This window comes from Actinia tenebrosa, unplaced genomic scaffold (genome assembly GCF_029948245.1).
Source record: "Actinia tenebrosa isolate PJP-AT-01 unplaced genomic scaffold, QUT_ActTen_1.0 PGA_scaffold15__27_contigs__length_11533743, whole genome shotgun sequence".
Lineage (NCBI taxonomy): Eukaryota > Metazoa > Cnidaria > Anthozoa > Actiniaria > Actiniidae > Actinia > Actinia tenebrosa.
Genome location: NW_028292575.1, coordinates 10876323 through 10902774, shown reverse-complemented (window position 1 = coordinate 10902774; position 26452 = coordinate 10876323). Strand labels below are relative to the sequence as shown.

The 26452-nt window shown below is 37.4% G+C and overlaps 1 protein-coding gene across 1 annotated transcript; it reads right to left on the bottom strand.

Moving 5' to 3' along the window:
- Window positions 1-5502: 5502 nt before the first annotated feature.
- Window positions 5503-26292, bottom strand: LOC116308225 (multiple PDZ domain protein). The gene is made up of 38 exons (XM_031718604.2): window positions 26076-26292; window positions 25918-25962; window positions 24854-25439; window positions 24497-24764; window positions 23947-24096; window positions 23446-23613; window positions 23174-23270; window positions 22698-22789; window positions 22270-22408; window positions 21566-21613; window positions 21301-21374; window positions 20982-21054; window positions 20498-20592; window positions 19965-20139; window positions 19408-19559; window positions 18838-19012; window positions 18361-18519; window positions 17721-17903; window positions 17078-17234; window positions 16641-16679; window positions 16311-16442; window positions 15571-15814; window positions 15172-15312; window positions 13296-13515; window positions 12982-13059; window positions 12088-12614; window positions 11822-11926; window positions 11349-11423; window positions 10733-10889; window positions 10365-10513; window positions 10088-10171; window positions 9615-9732; window positions 9320-9395; window positions 9209-9239; window positions 8601-8717; window positions 7764-7908; window positions 6541-6685; window positions 5503-6297 (listed from the first exon to the last, which is right to left on the bottom strand). Exons 2-38 carry the CDS (start codon window positions 25931-25933, stop codon window positions 6027-6029), a joined length of 5661 nt encoding a protein of 1886 aa, XP_031574464.1. The 5' UTR covers window positions 25934-25962; window positions 26076-26292; the 3' UTR covers window positions 5503-6026.
- Window positions 26293-26452: the final 160 nt, after the last annotated feature.

Genomic DNA, 26452 nt, shown 5'->3' with positions numbered 1-26452 from the left:
CATTATTTATAAAATTCTCAAAATGAGTCATTTTTGGCCAAAAAGCATGGACTATAGCCAATGGTTTTGATGGATTTTGGGTGTTTTTCGCACCTTTTTCAAAATCATGCATTATTTATAAAATTCTCAAAATGAGTCATTTTTCGCCAAAAAGCATGGACTATAGCCCATGGTTTTGATGGATTTTGGATGTTTTTCACACCTTTTTCAAAAATATGCATTATTCATAAAATGTGTAAAATGGGTCATTTTTGGCTAAAAAGCATGGACTATAGCCCATGGTTTTGATGGATTTTGGGTGTTTTTTCGCACCTTTTTCAAAATCATGCATTATTTATAAAATTCTCAAAATGAGTCATTTATGGCCAAAAAGCATGGACTATAGCCCATGGTTTTGATGGATTTTGGGTGTTTTTCGCACCTTTTTCAAAATCATGCATTATTTATAAAATTCTCAAAATGAGTTATTTATGGCCAAAAAGCATGGACTATAGCCCATGGTTTTAATGAATTTTGGGTGTTTTTCACACCTTTTCAAAATATATAAATTATTTATGAAACTTGAAAAATGGGTGTTTTTGGGCAAAAAGCATGGACTATAGCCCATGGTTTTGATGGATTTTGGGTGTTTTTCACACCTTTTTCAAAAATATGCATTATTCATAAAATGTGTAAAATGGGTCATTTTTGGCTAAAAAGCATGGACTATAGCCCATGGTTTTGATGCATTTTGGGTGTTTTTTCGCACCTTTTTCAAAATCATGCATTATTTATAAAATTCTCAAAATGAGTTATTTATGGCCAAAAAGCATGGACTATAGCCCATGGTTTTAATGAATTTTGGGTGTTTTTCACACCTTTTCAAAATATATAAATTATTTATGAAACTTGAAAAATGGGTGTTTTTGGGCAAAAAGCATGGACTATAGCCCATGGTTTTGATGGATTTTGGGTGTTTTTCACACTTTTTTCAAAATCATGCATTATTCATAAAATTCTCAAAATGAGTCATTTTTGGGCAAAAAGCATGGACTATACCCCATGGTTTTAATGGATTTTGGGTGTTTTTCACACCTTTTTTAAAAATATGCAATTTTCTTAAAATTCTCAAAATGGGTCATTTTTGGGCAAAAAGCATGGACTATAGCCCATGGTTTTGATCGATTTTGGATGTTTTTCACACCTTTTGAAAAATCATGCTTTATTCATAAAATGTTCAAAATGGGTCATTCTTGACCAAAAAGCATGGACTATAGCCCATGGTTTTGATCGATTTTGGGTGTTTTTCACACCTTTTTCAAAATGATGCATTATTCATAAAATGTTCAAATAGGGTCATTTTTGGCAAAAAAGTATGGACTATACCCCATAGTTTTGATGGATTTTGGGTGTTTTTTCGCACCTTTTTCAAAATCATGCATTATTTTTAAAATTCTTAAAATGAGTCATTTTTGGCCAAAAAGCATGGACTATAGCCCATGGTTTTGATGGATTTTGGGTGTTTTTCGCACCTTTTTAATAATCATGCATTAGTTATAAAATTCTCAAAATGAGTCATTTATGGCCAAAAAACATGGACTATAGCCCATGGTTTTAATGGATTTTGGGTGTTTTTCACACCTTTTCAAAAAATATGAATTATTTATGAAACTTGAAAAATGGGTGTTTTTGGCCCAAAAGCATGGACTATAGACCATGGTTTTGATCGATTTTGGATATTTTTCACACCTTTCTCAAAATCATGCATTATTCATAAAATGTTCAAAATGGGTCATTCTTGACCAAAAAGCATGGACTATAGCCCATGATTTTTAAAGATTTTGGGTGTTTTTCACACCTTTTGAAAAATCATGCATTATTCATAAAATGTTCAAAATGGGTCATTTTTGGCCGAAAAGCATGGACTATAGCCCATGGTTTTGATGGATTTTGGGTGTTTTTCACACCTTTTTCAAAAATATGCAATTTTCTTAAAATTCTCAAAATGGGTCATTTTTGTGCAAAAAGCATGGACTATAGCCCATGGTTTTGATGGATTTTGTGTGTTTTTCTTACCTTTTTCAAAATCATGCATTATTCTCAAAATTCTCAAAATGGGTAATTTTTGGGCAAAAAGCATGGACTATAGACCATGGTTTTGATGAATTTTTGGTGATTTTCACACCTTTTTCAAAAATATGCATTATTCATAAAATGTGTAAAATGGGTCATTTTTGGCTAAAAAGCATGGACTATAGCCCATGGTTTTGATGGATTTTCGGTGTTTTTCACACCTTTTGAAAAATCATGCATTATTCATAAAATGTTGAAAATGGGTCATTTTTGACCAAAAAGCATGGACTATAGCCTATGGTTTTCATCGATTTTGGGTGTTTTTCACACCTTTTTCAAAATCATGCATTATTTATAAAATTCTCAAAATGAGTCATTTGTGGCCAAAAAGCATGGACTATAGCCAATGGTTTTAATGGATTTTGGGTGTTTTTCACACCTTTTCAAAAAATATAAATTATTTATGAAACTTGAAAAATGGGTGTTTTTGGGCAAAAAGCATGGACTATAGCCCATGGTTTTGATGGATTTTGGGTGTTTTTCACACCTTTTTAATAATCATGCATTATTTATAAAATTCTAAAAATGAGTCATTTTTGGCCAAAAAGCATGGACTATAGCCAATGGTTTTGATGGATTTTGGGTGTTTTTCGCACCTTTTTCATAATCATGCATTATTTATAAAATTCTCAAAATGAGTCATTTTTGGCCAAAAAGCATGGACTATAGCCCATGGTTTTAATGGATTTTGGGTGTTTTTCACACCTTTTCAAAAAATATAAATTATTTATGAAACTTGAAAAATGGGTGTTTTTGGGCAAAAAGCATGGACTATAGCCCATGGTTTTGATCGATTTTGGGTGTTTTTCACACCTTTTTCAAAATCATGCATTATTCATAAAATTCTAAAAATGAGTCATTTTTGGCCAAAAAGCATGGACTATAGCCAATGGTTTTGATGGATTTTGGGTGTTTTTCGCACCTTTTTCATAATCATGCATTATTTATAAAATTCTCAAAATGAGTCATTTTTGGCCAAAAAGCATGGACTATAGCCCATGGTTTTAATGGATTTTGGGTGTTTTTCACACCTTTTCAAAAAATATAAATTATTTATGAAACTTGAAAAATGGGTGTTTTTGGCCAAAAAGCATGGACTATAGACCATGGTTTTGATGGCTTTTGGGTGATTTTCACACCTTTTTCAAAAATATGCAATTTTCTTAAAATTCTCAAAATGTGTCATTTTTGGGCAAAAAGCATGGACTATAGCCCATGGTTTTGATGGATTTTGGGTGTTTTTCACACCTTTTTCAAAAATATGCATTGTTAATAAAATTCTCAAAATGGGTCATTTTTGGCCAAAAAGCATGGACTATAGCCCATGGTTTTGATGGATTTTGGGTGTTTTTCACACCTTTTTCAAAAATATCCAATTTTCTTAAAATTCTCAAAATGGGTCATTTTGAGCAAAAAGCATGGACTATAGCCCATGGTTTTGATGAATTTTGGGTGTTTTTCACACCTTTTTTCAAAATCATGCATTATTCTTAAAATTCTCAAAATGAGTCATTTATGGCCAAAAAGCATGGACTATAGCCCATGGTTTTAATGGATTTTGGGTGTTTTTCACACCTTTTTCAAAATCATGCATTATTCATAAAATTCTCAAAATGAGTCATTTTTGGCCAAAAAGCATGGACTATAGCCCATGGTTTTAATGGATTTTCGGTGTTTTTCACACCTTTTTCAAAAAATATGAATTATTTATGAAACTTGAAAAATGGGTGTTTTTAGCCAAAAAGCATGGATGATAGCCCATGGTTTTAATGGATTTTGGGTGTTTTTCACACCTTTTCAAAAAATATAAATTATTTATGAAACTTGAAAAATGGGTGTTTTTGGGCAAAAAGCATGGACTATAGCCCATGGTTTTGATGGATTTTGGGTGTTTTTCACACCTTTTTAATAATCATGCATTATTTATAAAATTCTAAAAATGAGTCATTTTTGGCCAAAAAGCATGGACTATAGCCAATGGTTTTGATGGATTTTGGGTGTTTTTCGCACCTTTTTCATAATCATGCATTATTTATAAAATTCTCAAAATGAGTCATTTTTGGCCAAAAAGCATGGACTATAGCCCATGGTTTTAATGGATTTTGGGTGTTTTTCACACCTTTTCAAAAAATATAAATTATTTATGAAACTTGAAAAATGGGTGTTTTTGGGCAAAAAGCATGGACTATAGCCCATGGTTTTGATCGATTTTGGGTGTTTTTCACACCTTTTTCAAAATCATGCATTATTCATAAAATTCTAAAAATGAGTCATTTTTGGCCAAAAAGCATGGACTATAGCCAATGGTTTTGATGGATTTTGGGTGTTTTTCGCACCTTTTTCATAATCATGCATTATTTATAAAATTCTCAAAATGAGTCATTTTTGGCCAAAAAGCATGGACTATAGCCCATGGTTTTAATGGATTTTGGGTGTTTTTCACACCTTTTCAAAAAATATAAATTATTTATGAAACTTGAAAAATGGGTGTTTTTGGCCAAAAAGCATGGACTATAGACCATGGTTTTGATGGCTTTTGGGTGATTTTCACACCTTTTTCAAAAATATGCAATTTTCTTAAAATTCTCAAAATGTGTCATTTTTGGGCAAAAAGCATGGACTATAGCCCATGGTTTTGATGGATTTTGGGTGTTTTTCACACCTTTTTCAAAAATATGCATTGTTAATAAAATTCTCAAAATGGGTCATTTTTGGCCAAAAAGCAAAGACTATAGCCCATGGTTTTGATGGATTTTGGGTGTTTTTCACACCTTTTTCAAAAATATGCAATTTTCTTAAAATTCTCAAAATGGGTCATTTTGAGCAAAAAGCATGGACTATAGCCCATGGTTTTGATGAATTTTGGGTGTTTTTCACACCTTTTTTCAAAATCATGCATTATTCTTAAAATTCTCAAAATGAGTCATTTATGGCCAAAAAGCATGGACTATAGCCCATGGTTTTAATGGATTTTGGGTGTTTTTCACACCTTTTTCAAAATCATGCATTATTCATAAAATTCTCAAAATGAGTCATTTTTGGCCAAAAAGCATGGACTATAGCCCATGGTTTTAATGGATTTTCGGTGTTTTTCACACCTTTTTCAAAAAATATGAATTATTTATGAAACTTGAAAAATGGGTGTTTTTAGCCAAAAAGCATGGATGATAGCCCATGGTTTTAATGGATTTTGGGTGTTTTTCACACTTTTTCAAAAAATATAAATTATTTATGAAACTTGAAAAATGGGTGTTTTTGGCCCATAAGCATGGACTATAGCATATGGTTTTGATGGATTTTGGGTGTTTTTCACACCTTTTTCAAAATCATGCAATAATTATAAAATAGTTCATAGTTATGATTGATTTATAATAAATGTTTGAACACTAATTTGTCTTGTGTTACTTTTTATTGAATATTAATTCATATTAATAATTATTTGAGGTTATTTGAAATTTTGTTTGGGATTTTATGTCATGCGGATATAATACTGATTGTATTAATCTATGTGTTGTATATTCCTTGGTTGAATATAATTGTTGAACACTTGCGGTCAATGTATGTGATTACGTGTTGTGGAAAGTGGGCTGTTAAAGGAGTGTTATGTGTTATAAAATGTATAGTTTTGAAATAATGTCACAACACTAAAGATGTAGTCATGTTAAGTGACTGTTACAGAAGTGTATGAGTATCTATAAAAGCTATAATATAAACTATTCGACATTACTGATTGTAGAATAATAGTAACATCTATACTGCACCTCTTCCTGAAAGCTATCTATTCATTTACCAGCCATAAAAAATGTATTTCAAATCAGCTGTTTATCTGGTTTAAAAGTTTTCCTTGTCCTGTGATATAAGATTGAAAAAGGCTACCCAATTTGATATCATTATATGGCGACTAAAAGTCTTTGTTACGATAAAAGAGTCAATACAATCTTGCCTCTTGTTTTCTTGAGCTGTGATACCGCCATCTCATGGGACACACCCACCAGACTCTGACCATTAACCGCGATGATCTGATCTCCTCTCTTGAGCTGCCCGTCACGAGCTGCAGCACCAGTAGGGAAGACAGTTTTGACGTATATTGGTAAGTCTCCATGAGGGCTGCCATGACCTCCTACTATACTAAAACCTAGGCCTTCAGGTCCTCGCTCAAGCTCGATGATTTTTGTCTTTGGAGGTCTGGGGAAGAGATACGAGTACCCATTATAAAGGTATGGTAAGTCTACTACTAAGGTCCCATTTAGATTAGGGTAGGGTAAGTCTACTATTAAGGCTAACTGTTTTGGCCTCTCTCCATAGCACAGGGTCACTATATCTTCATGTAAAGGGGCGTTAGATTTAAAATATCATATTTTGAGCAAGTATGGTAGACACTTGCACTCATAAAACATGGCTGTGGGGCACTATATTGTCACTACTTACATTGACTCTTCATCCTCCGACTGGGTTGGCTCTGTCTCCAATACAGCAGACGATGTTGGAGATGAACTGAGAGGAGGGAGACTGGGTGCCGATGACAGATCAGTAAGAGCTCGTCCAGGTACAGGATCTGGCATCAAGTCAATGTCTGAATGTAGTCAAAATAGATATAAGAACAATAAAAGATGATGATGGTGATGAAATGGATGACAGTAATGATGATGATGATGATGATGATGATGGTACTGATGATGGTAATGATGATAATGATGATGATGATGATGATGGTACTGATGATGGTAATGATGGTAATGATGATAATGATGATGATGATGATGCTGCTGATGATGATGATGATAATGATGATGATGGTAATGATGATAATGATGATGATGCTGATGATGATGATGCTGATGATGATGATGATGATAATGATGATGATGGTAATGATGATAATGATGATGATGCTGATGATGATGATAATGATGATGATGGTGATGATGATGGTGATGATGGTAATGATGATGATGGTGATGATGATGGTAATGATGATAATGATGATGATGCTGATGATGATGGTGATGATGGTAATGATGATAATGATGATGATGCTGATGATGATGGTGATGATGGTAATGATGATAATGATGATGATGATGACAGTAATGATGATAATGATGATGATGGTAATGATGATGGTAATGATGATAATGATGATGATGCTGATGATGATGGTGATGATGGTAATGATGATAATGATGATGATGCTGATGATGATGGTGATGATGGTAATGATGATAATGATGATGATGATGACAGTAATGATGATAATGATGATGATGCTGATGATGATGGTGGTGATGATGATGATGATGATGATGATGATGATGGTAATGATGATGGTAATGATGATAATGATGATGATGGTACTGATGATGATAATGGGTGATGATGGTAATGATGATAATGATGATGATGATAATGATGATGATGCTGATGATGATGGTGATGATGGTAATGATGATAATGATGATGATGGTACTGATGATGATAATGGGTGATGATGGTAATGATGATAATGATGATGATGATAATGATGATGATGCTGATGATGATGGTGATGATGGTGATGATAATGATGATGATGGTACTGATGACGATGATAGCAATGGTGATAATAAAGATGTTTAATCCCCTGTAATGTAATCACTTTCCCAGTCACATACCATAATTTAGTGGCGGTGGATTCTCCATGCTTGTTAACGACTCTCCTCCCAGCTGAATGTTCGGCAGACTACTCATGGATGAAGGGCGAGAACTGTTACCGGGTTTAAGGCGAGCCAGGTGTAAAACTACCTTACCAGATGTACGCTGTAAAGAACACTTCATTAATGTTTATTATGACAGAATAGAACAACTTGGAAGCCTATTGCACTGACATAATGATACAGAATGAAAGCTTCCAATAACACTACAGTAGTGCATGCTCTCAAGGCATGAGAAATGTGCTGTATAAAAACTGCATTATCATAATAGGTCTCTGGACTAAATGAAGCAAAAACGTCTATAGTCTGTACTCAGTTTAAAATCCCATCCAGTCCTCATGGTCAGCTTTGAAATATTACATAAAAGTTCCCATTGATCGTGATAACATTTACAATATTTATTAGTAACTGAAGGGGTAAGCTACCCTGGTTAAATAAAGGTGCTATCAAATACCCCATTCACACCAAGGCTTAAACATGTTTTAAAGTGATTTAACTAAACAGGTTTGGAAAACTATCTACGAACACTGCACAATCTTTGGTGAAATAATACATGTAAACTATCCTTTGTCTTGCTCTGATAATATTTTAGAAAGTTTTACTATATTGTAGGTTTCTAGTTTCTCAATTTTTTTCCTAATGAAAACATAGTTTAACTAAACACGTTTAGGTGTGAATGGGGTATAAATATCTGTCAATGTGGCAAACGTTGGAATAATGTTCACACCAACCTAATGACACAGGCTACCCATGAAATGATGGTCATTCATCAAAGGGAGGAACAGAGACCCTTTTTACCTTAAGCAGACTGGCTGCAACATCTTGCGTTGCATTCCTAAGGTCTTCTCCATTAACTGAGAGGATCTGGTCACCAGGGAATACATGGCCATCGTGCTCAGCTGCGCCACCTTTGACCTACAAAAATACACACAGAAAATCCACCCTAGTCACTGCAAGACACGTTTGTATTGTAACGTTTGTATATGTAACAGGACTCAATGCTGTCCAATTAAGAAATAATTGGACAAGGATTTGACAAGGAATAATTGGACAAGGAATTTTTCGAGTCTAATTATTTCTTGATTGGGGAGCATGAAATCCCATTACCTATTAATTATATAGCTGCCTAATTAATCCCATATCAACAAGACCTGTCCAATTAAGAAAATAATTGGACAGTTACCGATATGGGATTAATGAGAAGCTGAATAATTATAAAGTTTATTGAGTTGATTTTGTATGAATTGGCATGACACGGCACAGCACGATACGCACTGGACGATCGCAAAATCCTTTGAACAAATCAGAGAGCGCGAAATCACTGCATATCCAATGAAAATGCTTGGACATGGCATTGTCATGGTCACGATCAGGGCAAGTGTGTCGTAACACAGAAGACTACTTACCACGTCCGATATGAAAACTCCTGTATTGTTCCTGTTTAAAGAAGGGATAATATTATTAGCTATTAATTATAAAGATAAAATCACAGATAACAAGAGTGTGAGGAATTTTACCTTCTGCCAACAATACTCAGACCCAGTCCCTGACCGGGTGATTTCATCAGCTCCACAGTCAGGTAATCAAACGCATCTGTAGATGAGACAAAGACTGTTAGCATAAATGGAAAGAGTAGTAACGAGATTGATCGGGTTAATAGTTGTTTACATCTAACACATGGATTACGCTACAGTTTGTTTGAATGAGCGATCTTTTTGGCGAGTTATAATGGTATAAAAGATTCGTAACAGTTGCTATAACACAACCTTCATTGAAGCGATCACATCGTTCTACCACCCAGGTATAACTTACCTTCATCTTTGAACTGTGATTCATCACGAAGTACTTTGAGTCTAACATTGGGAGGTGTTTGACGTAACGCGTTGATGGCCATGTCATGTGTCGCTTCACGCAAGTCAACGTTGTTCACCTGATATAAAGTCCATTAGTAAGTAAAACAAACTATAGCGTTACTTATATCACGTAAGTCCAGATCACTATCGACAGTTTTAGTAATGATGACAAGGCCCAAAGGCCACGGGGTGCGCCTTTCGTTTTTCATGCACGCATTGTTTTTTTGAAGATCAGCGTCCCTATCGAGGACGTTGTTAAAGCTACAACTAACTTCCTGGTGGGAAGACAACGGCACCTGCATAAAACACGTTTTTATTTGCTTTAGCGTCTTCTTTATGCAATCTCTTCCGACGCGCACCAATCACGCATTGTTTTCATGCGCAAAGGACAATTTAAGTCTCATTTATTTTTCAAAAGGATCGTACACCTACTTCAAGTATCTGGTCACCAGCCCACAAGCGTCCATCCTTTGCCGCTGCACCATCTTCGTACACTTCATGGATCACAATAGCACCCTGGATATACGCGATACATAAGATAGTGATTAACTGAATATATGTGCGTACAAAGATATCAGAAATATCTAGTGGTTTTGTCTGATGGAAAGAAACATAGTAAAATATAATGTAATGCAAGAGAGTATACTTTATACTTGATACTCATATTTCATACTCTCTCGTATAAAAGTACCAAGAAATTGTAACGCACCAGTAAGGTGTCTGCACCTCCAACGATACTCAGTCCCAGTCCTGTGGTTCCTTTGGGGATTTCTATCAGACATTCTTGACCGGGAATGATAGGAGCTTTTCGGGGGTCTGGTGCAGGTGAGCTTACACTGATTGACAGCGAAGACGACACTGGAAAAAACCCAAAACAAATGATTGGGTAAGAAGAAAACAATGAAGAGAGAAAGGGAGTGAGAAAGGGACGACGGAGGGGAGGAAGGGAGTAGCTAAGGAAAGGGAATAAAATCTTCCAGATCATTGCTTAGCCAATCGAAAAGCTCGCAAACGGGGCCGTCATGGTCACGGTACAGTCGTACGAAATCAGCTGTAATGAATCCATCTTTCACTTACCCGGAGAAGCCTTCGATAGAGTTGTATTGCTTGTCTCTTCTTTGACTTCGGGTACAGATACCTTAGGTGCTGGTTGAGAAGGAGCATTAACGGGCTGTTGTCGCCTGGCAACCACCAGAGATACATTGCCATGGGTCTTCTTTAAGATATTAACAGCCTGGGGAAAAATGTATTAAATCATATCGTATTTCTACATGTGATTTCGTACTATAACTGATCTCAATATCTTCAATAGGGTAGACCTTTCTACAGGAATCCCGTCAGGCTAAATTTCGAGTCTTTTTACTCCCACTACCAAAATGCTTCGCGAATTTCCTTTTTTATTCTAATTTGTAGTCCCCCTGTGACTAGCTAATTGACTGAACAAAAGAACGTGTGCAAGGGAGTCCGGTAGTGGTGTTGAATGACGGTATAATGCAAATGACCTATAACAAGTTTTTTCCGTTGGGGCCGCCATGTTGGATGACAAGACAAACGCTAGTCCTCCAGCATGGAGGCCATGACGTCATATGCACGTCGAGAATTGGTAGGTATAATATAAACATTGTTTTGCCCATCCACTAGAGCTCTACGGGGAACACCTCCAAAGGGATTATATTTCTGATTATTCTACTACCTCTGCGTGTGAGAGTCCAACAACGGCTTGGTTATCCACGGCTATTAACTGGTCGCCTTTCTTCAGACGACCATCCTGTAACAGCACATTAAGATCATGTCAATACTAGGCAATACTGGCTGGGACAAGGCACCGCAATGGTCACGGGACGGCACGTGCGTACCGTAAAGCTTTTATAGTAATAAGTGCTTTTTTCACGCAAATATAAAATATTTTCTATTGCTAAACAGAATAAAATGCAAACACCTTGTTGCATGCTGTGAGTATGCACAATAGTGTGACAAAAGCCTTTTAGGTCCCCTTCTTGAGTCGAGGGTTTTTCCCCTGGTTCTCCAGTTTTACTCCCTCCTTACTCACTCACTTCAATCTGTGAATTAGGCTTGCCATGATTTTGATAAGCCCAAGTTGTTTCTAGGAAAACTGACTGACTGAAAAGATTCCGCCAAAAATTAAGTAAATGCTATTTAACTCACCAGGTCTGCTGCGCCGCCTTCTGTGACGCTTTTAACGAATATCCCAGTCTCTCCTTCTCTGAACCCTGGACCTTCCACCACAGCAAACCCAAGACCTGTTGGCCCCTTTAACGAGACAGCATCAGCATTTAGCAGTTGGTATAGAGATATGAGTTGACTTCATTGAGTTGGAGGGAGGGACATAATGTAAATGTTGTGTACGAAGGAGTGTCACGTTATGTGACGTCTGTCACGTTATGTGATGCGCATACACTGATTTCACCAACCTTAACAACATCAATGTATTCCACATTCTGTCCTCCAGACAGCTCAGCCAGAAGGGTTGGGGAGACTGTCTTAGCAGCAACAGGAGGAGGACTAGGTCTAGCAGCTGGTGGTGACGTCACTGCTTTTGGTTTGGGAGCAACAGGCGGAGGACTGGCCCTAGCAGCTGGCTGTGACGTCACGGGGCTCGGTGTAGGACTGGTTCTAGGCTCTGTTATTCTGCTGGGAGGCGATTCTATTGGCTGAATATTTAGAGGTTTAACTTCCGGTTCCGACGAAGCGCCGGTTCTCGCGAGGTATTCGGTGCCCTCTCGGGACCTTCCGAGTATCAACTCGACGTCAGCGGCCGTGCTCTTAAGGATAGCAGAGGCCTGGTAATGAGATAGACCTCTGGCTGAGATCTGATTGACTTCAAGGATTTCATCACCCTGTATAATACGACCGTCCCGTTCTGCAGGTCCTCCTTGCTTGACGTCAACGATAAAGATTCGATTCAGAGCTGCTCCTTTGCCTCCAGCGATACTTAACCCTATCACGGGTGGAAAAAGATTGTGGTTAAACTGACGGCGCTTTTTCTCACTGCAGTGTAGTTCGTGCCTGGGGTCTCGGGGTCGTGGGTTTGATTCTCGACTGAACCGCATCTGGGAGTTGAGTTTGTTTGATGTGTTATGCTCTCCTATGCTACGGGTTTTCCCCCCAGGTTCTCTGTTTTCCTCCCTCCATAAAAAACAACATGTGAGTTGAGTGTTGTATGTTGTAAATATAGAACGTAGTGGTAGTGCGTGTGGAGTGAAACTCATGGAAGAGCCCCGTACAGGAAGTGACGGTTTTAAAATAGACATATATGTTTTTCATAAGGTCATGGGTCATGACCTCTTGTCACTCTGTATACTTACCTAACCCTGTATTGCCTTTATGCAGATTTATTATCAGGTATTCCCCAGTAACATCGGGATATTTTCTTTTCATTTCCCCTAAAGTCAAAAACACTAGTCAGCTTATGACTAAATTATAGCAACTAAAACCTTAAAATTGCGTGACTAAACTTGTCACACTTATGCAGTAGTGTCACGAAATCATCCCTATAAAAACAAAATATTCTTCATTCGCACATGACGTCATAGCCGCCATCTTGGTTGGATCTCTCGAAATAGTATTTCAGGGGTATGACGATAACAAACGAATCCGGGTAACAACTAGGTACACATACTTAATCTGTCGTCATCTTCAATCAAATCTCCTGATTCAGCTCGTAATATGACGTCATAGCTAGGTTTAATTATGTCATCAGTCACGTGTTGCTCGCTTTCGATGGACAGGTTCTCGGATGGGATGGGAATATGTTTTTTAAAGTCATCTTCGTCAGGGAACGTGGGTGAAGGAGATTCTTGGCTTATTTTGGAGGTGACTGGCGTGACTGTACTTTCGACCTGTAAAATTAACGAAACTCTACCGTTAAAATACCTTTAGAAAAAAAATGTAATGAACGACCTTCCAAAATATGCGAAAGCAATCCTAATTCGCTTCACTTTATAAGACAAACAAAGTGAATTCTGGTCTAGATTGGGTACAAAGTTAGCTTGACAAATAATAGATGTTGTTACCCAAGGTAGACAAGGATGCACCATGTCTCCAAAAGGGCTTTTCCTACGGTTGCCTTGAACAAATTTACGAAGCTCAAACAGACGACCAACCTGAGAATTTAGATCGAGAAAATGTGAAATGTGTTTGCTTACATTATCGTTATCGTCCCTCGCGATTATAATAAACAATTATTGGATAAGGTTTTGATAATATCCGGAATTATCAATGTCTTGATAAGTGTTATTGGCCGAAGCCCTAGGTTGTAAAAATGTTTGTTACAGTTACATCACCATAATCTTATATCACATTTACCGAATATTTTAAAATCTGTATGAAAAATTTAAACAAGATAGGTTTCTCTCTATTTTCGGGGGGAAAACTCTTTTTAAACCAAGGAGAGATTGAACCAAAGATTAATTTGAACGAAATGTAACTATTAAGAAAAAACTTGGTGTCTATTGAGCAGACGACAAAGTAGTGTAAATAGAATTAGGAAAGAGATATATTGGCTAATAAAAAATTAATTAGAAAACGTAGATGAAAAAATATATAAATAAATTCGCAATATTTTGAAGAGGATTCCAAAAACCACAACGAGGAAGGGTTGAACATTATTTTAAGGAGAAAAGATAGTTAGTAGAGATGAATCGAGCTTGGGATTACCTGCTCAAACAGCTCGTTCTGAAACTTGTGAGATTTGGATTTCCCGAAACCAAAAGGCATCACTAATAGCGCGATGATCAAGCTACAGTGATCTTACTAGAAGGTGTCCAGAGTCTTTAAATCATGAATTTCATTAGGATACGGTATACACTAAAGCCTAGAGAGACTTAATCCTAAAAGCTACCGAAAAATGGTGAGTGAAGCTAAAGAGACCAGTTGTGCTGTGGTGCGAATAATGACGTAGAGAGCGATGGATGGATTACTAGACATAAACATTATAGGATCAGACGAAATAGAAAAATATGAATGAAAACACACTGGGAGGAGCGTGATAATCAAATAAATAAGCAAATGAACAAAAATAATCAAAAAAACTATCTTGAAAAACAACTTGAATCTAAAATAGTAAAACCGTTATCAACTTTTTTTCAGCGCAGCGAATCTTTTTTTAAATTTGTCATTTAACTCAATGTCAAATCTTTATTCTTTCAAAATTAACCTAAGCCGGCCCATATCCTCTATTGCTAGTATATTAATGTATATTATATATTATTCATCTTATTTATGACAAATTCCAAGGCGAGTGGTCATCTCCCCTGACCACAGTCAACAGAACCATGTTACCATGGAAACCAAAAATGTCAAATAAAGGTAGCCCACTTACTAAAAAAACATGGCATAATATAAAATTACGTTGTATGAAACAATGAAGCGATGCTTTTGTGCAGTATTAGTCAATGGTTTCTCAAATACAAGAATATTGGTTACTGCACAGGGAGTCCAGTAAGATCTTGGTACATGACACAGGTAGCCCAAACAATAGGAATTTTCATACTTACGTTGCTTATGTTGTCGATGTCCACCTCTGTATCCACGGAATGCGACATGGACTTGACAACGAATTGTACAGGGTTTTTAGCTTGTCTTATTACCTCCACTGCTTCGTCGTGATATGCATTACGAAGGTCGTGTCCATCCACCTAAAAATAACATTCATTGTTATAAGTAACGACTGACTGTCTATTTATCTGTCTGTCTGTCCGTCTGTCTGTCTGTCTGTCCGTCTGTCAGTCTGTCTGTCCGTCTGTCTGTCCGTCTGTCTGTCTGTCCGTCTGTCTGTCTGTCCGTCTGTCTGTCTGTCCGTCTGTCTGTCTGTCTGTCTGTTAGTCAGTCAGGCAAGAAGGCAATCAGTCAGTTTGTTTGCCTTTTTGGGATACACCTGTAACGTATTAGCTTACCTCAAGAATTTGGTCACCAGTTTTCAGCATTCCAAGACGGCCGGCAGCACTGGTCTCCAGCACATGCCGTATAAAGATCCCCTTGATTCCAATTCCTCCCGGCCCGGATTTCCCGCCAACAATACTAATACCCAGTCCACTGTCTGGTTCGCGGTTCAGCTCTACGACCCGTATGTCATCTTGTTCAAACGGGGCATCAAATGGAATTGCATGGGAAATTTCTGTTTGTTGTTTGTCTGTCTTTCTGTTGGTAGAGAAGATTTCACATGAGTGGGAAGCCTGTGGCACAATGACACTCAAAGGGCTTGATGAACCAATCAAAAAGCACTCATCGTACATCTACATTGCTGGCTTTCACTTGACGTCATTTCCTGTCGTTTCCATGGTGGTCAGTATTGATAATGAGATTCAAAGACTTTTATCAGCTGATTGAAACCCACGTTAAGCATAACGAGTTTTAACAGATCAACTAGGGCAGAATTCGTTTGTGTAGGGTTACGGTGACTGTTTACCAAGCATTTTGATTGGATGAGCAAGTAGCCCCTTGTACTCTGTAACTATGGCAACGGATGTAAGTTTTGTGGCCTTATTCTGACGCTTGTAATGATTTTCTCACAAGCATGACCAAATATTGAAGAAGAAACGCGCGCTCGTGTTCTGTGTAGTATTAAGATAATTGAGGATTGGTAGAATATGAGAAAGTGTTAGAAGAAGCACGATGCGTAGAAGTATGGTTTTACCTGACTTGCTCGTTTTCTATCGTGTACCCCTGAGAATCGACTGATGAAGTAGAGCTGTCATCCACATCGAAGGATGTTGGAGATCGTTGTACTGCACGCTCTGGTGACATGTCTGCTCTGATCACTGTGAACCTGGGGGAAAATGAAGAAAATATAAAATGAGGAGGCGAAGGAAAGAAAGAAAGAAAGACGAATGGAATAAATGAAAGAAGGAAGGAAGAGAGAAAGAAAGGAAGAAAGTAAGAACGAACAAATAGCAGGAAGAAAGAAAGAAAGGAAAGGAGGAAGAAAGCAAGGGAAGATAAAAGATGTTGGAGATGGTTAACTTACTCAACGTCTTTTTGTAGTGATTGTTTACGTAGCACCGACCTGAGGAAAAAGTAAATACACGATGTAAAACACAGAAGCAATAGCAGAAGAAATAGCAGAAATAAAACTAAAATACTGTTGCTGCTACTGCTTGATATATATGATGATACGTGATGATAAGGATGACTGATGATGATGATGAAGAACATGAGGAAGAGGAGGAGGGTGATAATGATTATGATGATGGTGATCAATAAAAAATATGATGGTAATGATGAGGTTAATGATGATGAGGAAGAATGTGAAGATGAGGATGGTGATGATGAGGATGACGAGGATGACTGATGGGATGATGATGATGATGATGATGATGATGTCTGAAAAAAGGTTTAACGATTGAAAAGATAACATATAGCCTGGCTTATATTGATGATATCGATTAGAACGAGGATATTTACTTTGATGCCTTGTTCGATAGTCCAATCATACTCTGATCGTTGATAGCCACGATGTGATCACCGACACCGATACGATTATCACGACCCACTGCTCCACCTCGTAACACTGACTTGACAACACATCCACATCCATCTGCATCACCTTTCAGGTTTATACCTACGACAGAATATCGATCATTTACGAATCATTATCGACTTATATTTATACCTACGACGACAGAATATCGATCATTTACGAATCATTATCGATTTAGATTTATACCTGCAACGACAGAATGTCGATCATTTACGAATCATTATCGACTTAGTATTATTCCTGCAACGACATCATATCCTTTACGAAACATTAACGACCCTTTATGTTAGTAATTCACATATATCTGTACCATCCATTTCAGGGTAAAACGTGAAACGACAGAATATCCATCGTTCACGAATCATTATCGACTTTGAATTAAAGTTCGCTAGCGAATTCAGGTTGTACCTGACCTGTGACGAAAGAATATCGATTATTACCGAATAACTATTAATTTCGCCACGACTGACTTAAAAGAGTTTTAATTTCAATTTATCTGCCTGTATGTCTTCTGCCATATTTCCATCCTTTCCCATTCTGTTAATCCCATTCATTCACTTTTCTTACCTAGTTTTCCCACTTCCTGTCTTCGTATGGTGATGGTCTCTATGCGGTTCTTGATGGAGTCTGGTAGATTATCCAAGTCTATTGAATCACCTGAGAACAGTAATGGCGGACCAAAGTCGAACTTGGATGACAACTCGCTGCTGCTCGACTCAGATTCACTTGTCTTGTCATGTTGACTTGTTTCTAAAACAAAATAAAATCACTACTGTAAGTAAGGCCATCTGAATACAATGTTGTGCATTTTAATATTGCTATTTTTTCCTAACTTTTGTTTTTAGATACCACATATTATTTCATCTCCATTCCCACCTTATTCCCAATCTTTATTATCCCATCCCATATGTTCATTTTTTCGTCTCATCCTATTCTCATAAATCTTATTTTCCATCAGATTTTCCCATCCTATTACCATTTATTTTTTAACAATCTTCATTAATCCCACATAGATTCTCATTAATACTGATATTTCCCATCCCATTCTTACCTATTCATTTACAATCTCCATAATCCGATTCCCATCTATTCGTTCACAATCATCATCATTTCATTCCCATCTATTCATTCACAATCATCATCATTTCATTCCCATTTATTCATTCACAATCTTCATCATCCCATTCCCATCTATCCATTCACCCACCTAGATTCTCATTAATACTGATATCAGCTTTTCCCTGCCGTTCTTCTTTGTCTAGTTCCAACAGGTATGGCATGGCTGCATCTGGGGGGGATTCTCCTAGATTACTCTCTTCATCATCTGATACAGGAATAGGTTTTCCTACGCCTATCAACACCTCTCCTGTGAGAAATAAGATAAAATTATTCCAGTATGTAATAGAATGAATAGAATGAATGAATTCCTGGGCTCGGCATCGCATACATTAGTGAATCTAGGGTGGTGTAGCTATAGTGCATTCGCCCTCCACCTCTGAGTTCTCAGGTTCAATTCTTGGACTCGGCATCACATGTGAGTAGAGTTAAATTGCTAAATTGCTGATTTTGGTCAGCCCAGAGGCTGTTTCAGAGTTCGAATTTTGAAGGCTTTCACGTGCAATTCATAAAGGATTCAGAGAATGGTAGTACATGAGAGACATAGCGTCCTAATACTATAACATACCTTTTTGAGTTCCTTTCAGTGTCTGTACAGCATAGTCCAGTGATGCATGCTCCAGATTAACATCATTGACTAACATCAATCTGTCCCCTGGGTGTAGCCTACCGTCATGTTCTGCTACCCCACCAGTTACAAGACTACGGATCACAATGGCCGTCTTCTCTTGGTTGGCAGGATCCTGGGTCATAAAAATGAAAGAACAAAAACCTATGACCCATCATTTGCCATAACCCTAATTCTGGAACACCATCTTCTTGGGGTTTAAAAAAAGCCACTCTCTAGAGCAGAATGACATGGGAAATGGCTAACATTGCATTGTGTCTGCCCTACCAGCATCACTGCGATGAACACCCTTTCCTCTGCCCTATCCCTTTCCACAGTTTCGGGGCCACGCTTTTTCTGCCCTACACTTCTCCCCATCCCTAAAGGAATTCTCCTTCTCCCTAACCCCCTCCCCTATGAGAGTTTCTCTTCTTCCTCTCCCTCTCCCCCAGGGGAATTGCCCTTCTCCCTTACCCCTCCCTCCATTGGAGGTTCTCAACTTCCTCTCCTCCTGCTCCAAGGAAAGCTTACCTGATAGTCCAGTATACTAAATCCCAGTCCTTTATCTGCCTTCTCCAGTTTGACGTACTTTACTTTGTCTGACCACATGGACTGACCACTTACTGACTCTCTTGCTGGTTCAACACTAGGAAAATCCTGGGGTTGTGTTTCTACACCAGGAGCTGAGAAGGAAAAAAAATATATATTTATTTATTTATTATGATATTTAAACAGGGAACCCAAAAACAGTATTATTACTTTTTTTATTGCTACACACTGATAGAGACAAGCCACCAAACAAAATACTTAGCGAATCATCATAGGCTGTGAGGGTGAGAGGACTTATTGTTTTAGTCAAATCCAACTAGTCGGTCAAATATTTAGATGCAAACAAGTTTTGGATTTAAGTTAAATTTAATGTTTTAGTTTTCAAAGCTGGCATTTTTCGCTACTAGTAGATTATAACTTATAGCCTGCTAGTAGCTCATCCAATCAGAATGCAGCATTGATGATAGGCCCTAGTTGGATTTGCCAATAGACTATATTAATAATATATTGATAATATATAACAGTTAAAGTAACATTACCTTCCTGTACTTGTATGCTGCTCTCTGACTCAAGCTGATTCGTTGTCACCATTTCATAGGGTTCTTCTTCATCATCTCTTCTTCGAGCGACAACCAAGCGGAAATGTATTGGCAGAGACTGGATGAGGGTGACCACTTCATTGTGACCCAAGTCAAGCACCCCGATGCCATTAACCTAGAAACATTGCCCAAGGTAATTCAACTTGTATAACATTGATTCCTGGATAGTGGGTCAAGGAGAGGGAGAAGAGCCCACCTAACCCTTGTTTCCAAGCATTCCCTTGTCAACCTGCTATGCTGACTTCCATAGTTCAGTAGCTCCTTTAACGGATGACAGTCTCTCAGGGAACCAAAGAGAGAAACTTCAGCCTGGACATCACACTCTATCCTCCAGTTTTGTTCAAGCACCCATAAATATCAGGAAACGTTTTTTAAGATGCAAGATTCATCATGTTACAGCACTTCTGCTTCAAGTCTTACAGTCAAACACAGGGAAAAAGGCTAAGAATTATTCATTTTTGTTTCATTGATACCTCTATGAGATGATCCCCTGGTTGTATGGTTCCATCTAGTCCTACTGGACCATGAGGGTTAACAGTATGTACTCTGTGCCAGGGTGGTGAACCATCTGTGATAAAGCAATACTAGTTACATATGATTGCTTTTGATAGTATGCGCAATGAAAAAATGAAAAGATGAATAGATGGGATGGATAGACAGATGGGATGGATGGGTGGGCTAAGTGAAAGAATGGTTGGAATGCACAGGATGAATGGATGGATGGGACAGGTAGGAAGAATGAATAGATGAATGGATGGGATGCAAAGGATGAATGGATGGATGGGATACGTGGATGAATGGTTGAAATATATGGATAGGACAGATGGTAAGAATGGATGGATGGATTTATGGGATGCAAAGGATGAATGGATGGATGGGATACGTGGATGAATGGTTGAAATATATGGATCGGACGGATGGGAAGAATGAATGGATGGATGGACACCAGATTCTCACCATGTGGATATTGTGTTCCTTCAAGACTAATGCCGAGCCCTCCACCAGGACTTGTCTTTTCCATCTCGGCAACCTGAAACAAACAGAAGGTCAATATAACAACAACTAACCTTAACCCAAATTTATGTGAACAAGAAATTATAAACCCTTCAACCAACTATAGACCCTTGCAGCACTTTGGAATGCATCTCCATCTGGGGGACAAAACAATAGGTTCCAATTCTCAGGAGATTGGAATTCTTTCGTTTTGTCCCAAGATTAACCTGCTTTGACGTCACATGCAAGGGGTCTATAGTGATGAGTACTGTGGACTACTCACAAGTATCTCAACGTCATTGCCCAAAAGTGTCGAATAGTGCTGCTTAATAGCCTCTGTATCCAAAGTCTGGAGTTCTAAAGAAGTCATAAAAAATCAAATAAAAATCGTTTTGATGCTCTTTCATAAGTAAAGAAAAAGAACTTTGGTAACACAAGATTAGTGATCTACCAAGAATTAATCATGGTTGATTAAAATTTTTATTTGAGGATAAGTATTACTTGAGGATTTCTCATTTATTCATGAAGGTAAAATAGAAAAGACATACCTTTTTGTAACTCCTGTTCTTCCACTTCTGTTACTTGAACACTTGGAACTACAGAAACATAAATGTATTTCTTTAAATATTTTGACTTTCTTAGCTTATTAGTTGGTAATCCAAGCCATTTCAACTTTAATAATAATAATATTATAATAATAATAACGGGGTTGTTATATAGCACATTTTACATGGTATCAATGTGCTTCACAATCATGACCAGTGGAGGACTTTATGGGCTGCGTATTTAGGTGCTAGTAGCAGCTGTGCAGCTTACAATCATGAATGATTTGTTAGTAAGTTAGTATTGATGCCTCCAGATTGGGATAGGCTGTTGAACCGGGAGACAATCCCCTACTCTCATACGAATAATTCAACAGGTTCTTTTATGTCCCCCATTTACTGTTGGTTAGGAAGGGTTGGGAGACAGGGCCTATGGTTTTAAGTCCTTGTCCGAGAAGACTAGAAGGTTTAACCATTTGCAGATGTAATTACAAAGGCAGCACCTTCTCCTCAGTTATTTTAAGACCCTGAGTGTTGGTCCGGCCGAGGCTTGAACCACGACCTCCTGCACAACAGACCGACGCTCTTACCAACTGAGCTAACCAGGTGGTGGTTAAGTATTTCTATCTTTAAGTATTTTTTGTCTAGTATTTTCTAGCTGTAACAATCATGCAAAATGTCAGCCAACAAACCAGAATAATAACACCTACTCTGAGTAGTTTCTTGAGATTCCATTTGCTTTTTACCAGGAATGTGTCGTGCAACCTTCAGATTCACTACTGGCCCTGTTTGCTTTAAGATCTCAACAGCTTGTTGATTATTTTTGCCATGTAAACTTGTACCATCCACCTGTTAACAACAATCAGGTATGTAAGCGAATTGGCATGACTAACATACTGAATTGGTATTTATGAATGACTTAGTAATTACGAAAATGCATAATGGTATTTTGTGGAGGACTTTAGAAAACCCTGCAGAGAACATGAAGAAAAACCCTTCAATTGAGGGAGAGAACCAACGAACTCTATTCATGTTATTCTGCATCTGGGAAATGAACTTTAGACCCCAGAGATGAAGGGAAAATGCACTACTACAGTACCCCAAAATCCTAAGTCAAAAGCTTGTTGCTGTTACTTGCCTCAATAATTTGATCATTGACTCTCAATTGTCCATCAGATTCTGCTGTACTTCCTTCTATGATACTTTTAATAAATATACCAGATAATTGATCTGGAAATAGAAGTATCAAACTCTTAGCATTGACAACATTGTCATCATCATTATGACATCATCATTCAAAACCATCACTGTCATCATCATCAATATCACCATCATCATCATCATGATCCAATAGCATTACTAGTATCACTGTTGTCATCATCACCATCATCATGATGGTCCAATAGCATTACTAGTATCACTGTCATCATCATCACCATCATCATGATGATCCAATAGCATTACTAGCATCACTGTTGTCATCATCAATATCACCATCATCATCATGATGATCCAATAGCATTACTAGCATCACTGTCATCATCATCAATATCACCATCATCATGATGATTCAATAGCATTACTAGCATCACTGTTGTCATCATCATCACCTACCGTTAACATTTTCTCCTACGTAACCAGCAATAGTTATTCCCAGTCCTCTGCTTCCTTTTTCAAGTTTGATGTCGAATGTTTCCACACTCTGATCTCCCTGGAATTTTTATAGATATTCAAAACGATATGAATAAACCATATTCCTTGTTTTACAAAGGAAACACTAAACAATCCCATTGACTAACAAATTTGCAGCCCTTGTTTCTTGATCACATTGGAAGCACCATATACTACAAATTACGAATAAATTGGCATCTGACCAGTGTGTTTACCTGATTAACTGGAATCTCATAAGATGTGGCAGGTACCATTCTTGATATAATAAGCTTTACATGCTGGTCAGCTTTACGCAAGACCTGTGCCACTTGTTCACTCCCCATTCCTCCCACATTGACATTACCTATCTGCATGATCTGATCACCTTCTCGCAGATGACCATCCTGTTAAGAGGCCAAATTAAAATTATATATTTTTTCATCAACTGTTTATACCATAAGCATGATTAATTCTGATAGTGTCTCTTTATACCAGCCTAGGTGAGCCCAGCCTAAAATAACAGCTGGTCATGAACAATGGCAAAATTGGTTTTAGTTCAGTGATACCTGGGCTCAACATTAATGGCTCAAAATGATTAGCAAGGCAAAGATTTGACTGCACAAGCTCTAATACCCAAAACCTGGACATTGTCAGATGACCAGCTGTGTGGGACTAACCAGAACCTAATCTAATCCCTTAACCAACATCTTTATTACAAAACTACAGCGATTACTTACCCGATCAGCAACACCTCCTGGTAAGATGGTTTTGATCGTAACACCAGAGCTCCGCCCACCAATAATTCCAAATCCCAGCCCTCCTCCATCATTGTGTAACGTGACAGTCTCAATATGACGCACATATGCCTGCTCCTCCTCTTCTGCATCCTACAGAATTTTACGCCATAATATTGTCAATAAGAATTATGCAACACTTAAATCATTATTTCTTAAATTATCATTTATTATTATAAATATAGCTAAAAGCTCATAGATTCTTTAGAGAGCAAGAATCTTAGAACTTGATATGGAAGGAAATAAAATGAGAACTAATAAATGAAAGGAAAAATGAGAGGGAAAAAGAAAGTGAAATAAAAGATGCATAACAACTTATAAGGGAGTGTGCCCCAAATCCTGCGTCAACCCTAGCAGTAACCTTAATGCCAAAGATTTTTCAATGCTGTCTGACTAGCATGAGTGGGGGGGGGAGGGGGGGAGTGGGGGAGAAAGGTGGGTAGGGGGTCAAATAACCAAAAAAAGCTAGAAATCACAATAAATGAGTACATACTTCCACCTGTTCTGCAGGAACGGCATCATGATCAGATGTGCGTGATATAGAGCTAAGATTAGAAGGAGTCCTAGATATCACTGAACTGGCCCCAGAGGTTGTTCTTGATATATTATCAGGCCTTGGCGCTGATCCTCTAGCAACAATGAGCTCTACATTTCCTTTTGTCTTCTGTAATATTCCTATTGCTTCTTGGTGCGTTATTTCACTGTCCAGGAGTTGTCCGTCAATACACAATATCTGATCACTTTCATATAGACGACCATCTCTATAAAATTCAAAAATTATGAATATGAGTTAATGACTTCCATCATTTTATTTATTTTTTGATTCGTTAAAAATGCAGATTCTATTTACCTTCCAGCAACGCCATTCTGTTGTATTTCCTGAATAAATATTCCCAGTTCTCCTCGGTTTTCACTCTTCAGACCAACAACACTGAACCCTAGGCCACCTCTCTCAGGTTTCATGAGGTCAACCACCTCAACCTCTCGACCTTGAGCCAATGCTTCTACTCTATTTACAAATTCATCATCATCATTAAACCTTGATTGAGATATCTCGTTGATTAGCTTTTCTCTGTTGTCTTCAGCATAATCCAACTCATTGTCAGGTACGACAGGTTCTGCCTGAACTAAGTACCCTGTTCTACTTTCTCTGAATTCCTCTTGTTCAATACTCTCATAGTCAATGTTGCCGATATCATTTGGGAATATTAGCTTCCCGTTAGGATCAAAATCAAAATCCTTAACCGCATCCAGAGATGTGTGGTGCAGCTTGGCATTCAGTTCACGGATCGACTCTTGGATCTTAAGCAACTGATGAAAGAGTGGACTTTCTAACATTACTTTGATCTTTTCAAGTTCTTCATTACTGCTCTCATCACCTTGGGATTGTAGCTTCTTCTGAAATCCATCTATGATTTCTACTGCCTTATTTGTTTCTGTAATGATTTTGGGAAATAGAAATTTCAATTAATATATGAGCTAAGCTTCGAATCCACTTAAGATTCATCACAGAATATAATAAGGAAATTTCAATAAAAGTATGCCACATTTCAAAAGAAGACATAAAGTAAATAGCTAAAAATCTCAACAATTCAATTTAGAAAAATGAGTGTAAACAGTCCAACTAAATAAATCTAATTTAATCGAAGGTCACGTCACTTTAAAATATAAATTTGATTAAAACAATTTCAAACGTTGATAACTAACTCAAATATAAAGGAAAGATAACAAAACTAGTGGCTTGAATAGCAACCTGAATTCCAGTTATAAATTATCAAATTTAGTTTTAAAGAACTGAGAGAGACAACAGTAACTAAAGATGTTAACAAATTGAACATGTCGATGCTAATATAAACTATGTCGTCGTATAATTTATAAATAGCATAAACATATTTCATAGCAGCTAGATATTACCTTCGAAATTCGGCATGTTTTCCTCCAAATTCGTGTTGACCAATACTGTGAGTATGATAACACACTTGTAGTTAATCAGAAAGTTTTTTCGTTTGTAAAACAGAAATCTTGGCGATAAATTACTGTGTTGAACATAAACTTGTCAAAACCAAAAATACCCTGTTCTGTATTCTTCTTGTTGTGGACGTCAAAATATCCCTGTATTTTGATAAAATTCAATCCTTTTGCAGCTTAAATTGATCTAGATTCCAAAGCCATAGCTTTATGAATGCTAGATGTATGAGTAATCCATGGATAATGGAATAATTAGCCGGGAATAAAAGCAAATCTAGCTAACATTCTTGACGTTCTTCGCATTTACAAGTAAATATATGCACAACGACACAACAAGACGCTATGGACACAGACGTGGGGGAATGGACACTATTACACAGGTAGCCCAACGATGGAATTAAAAAAACGACAAAAAACGAAAGTAGAAAATAAATGAATGGGAATGAAAAAGAGGAAAAATGAACAGATTCAATGAATTTTA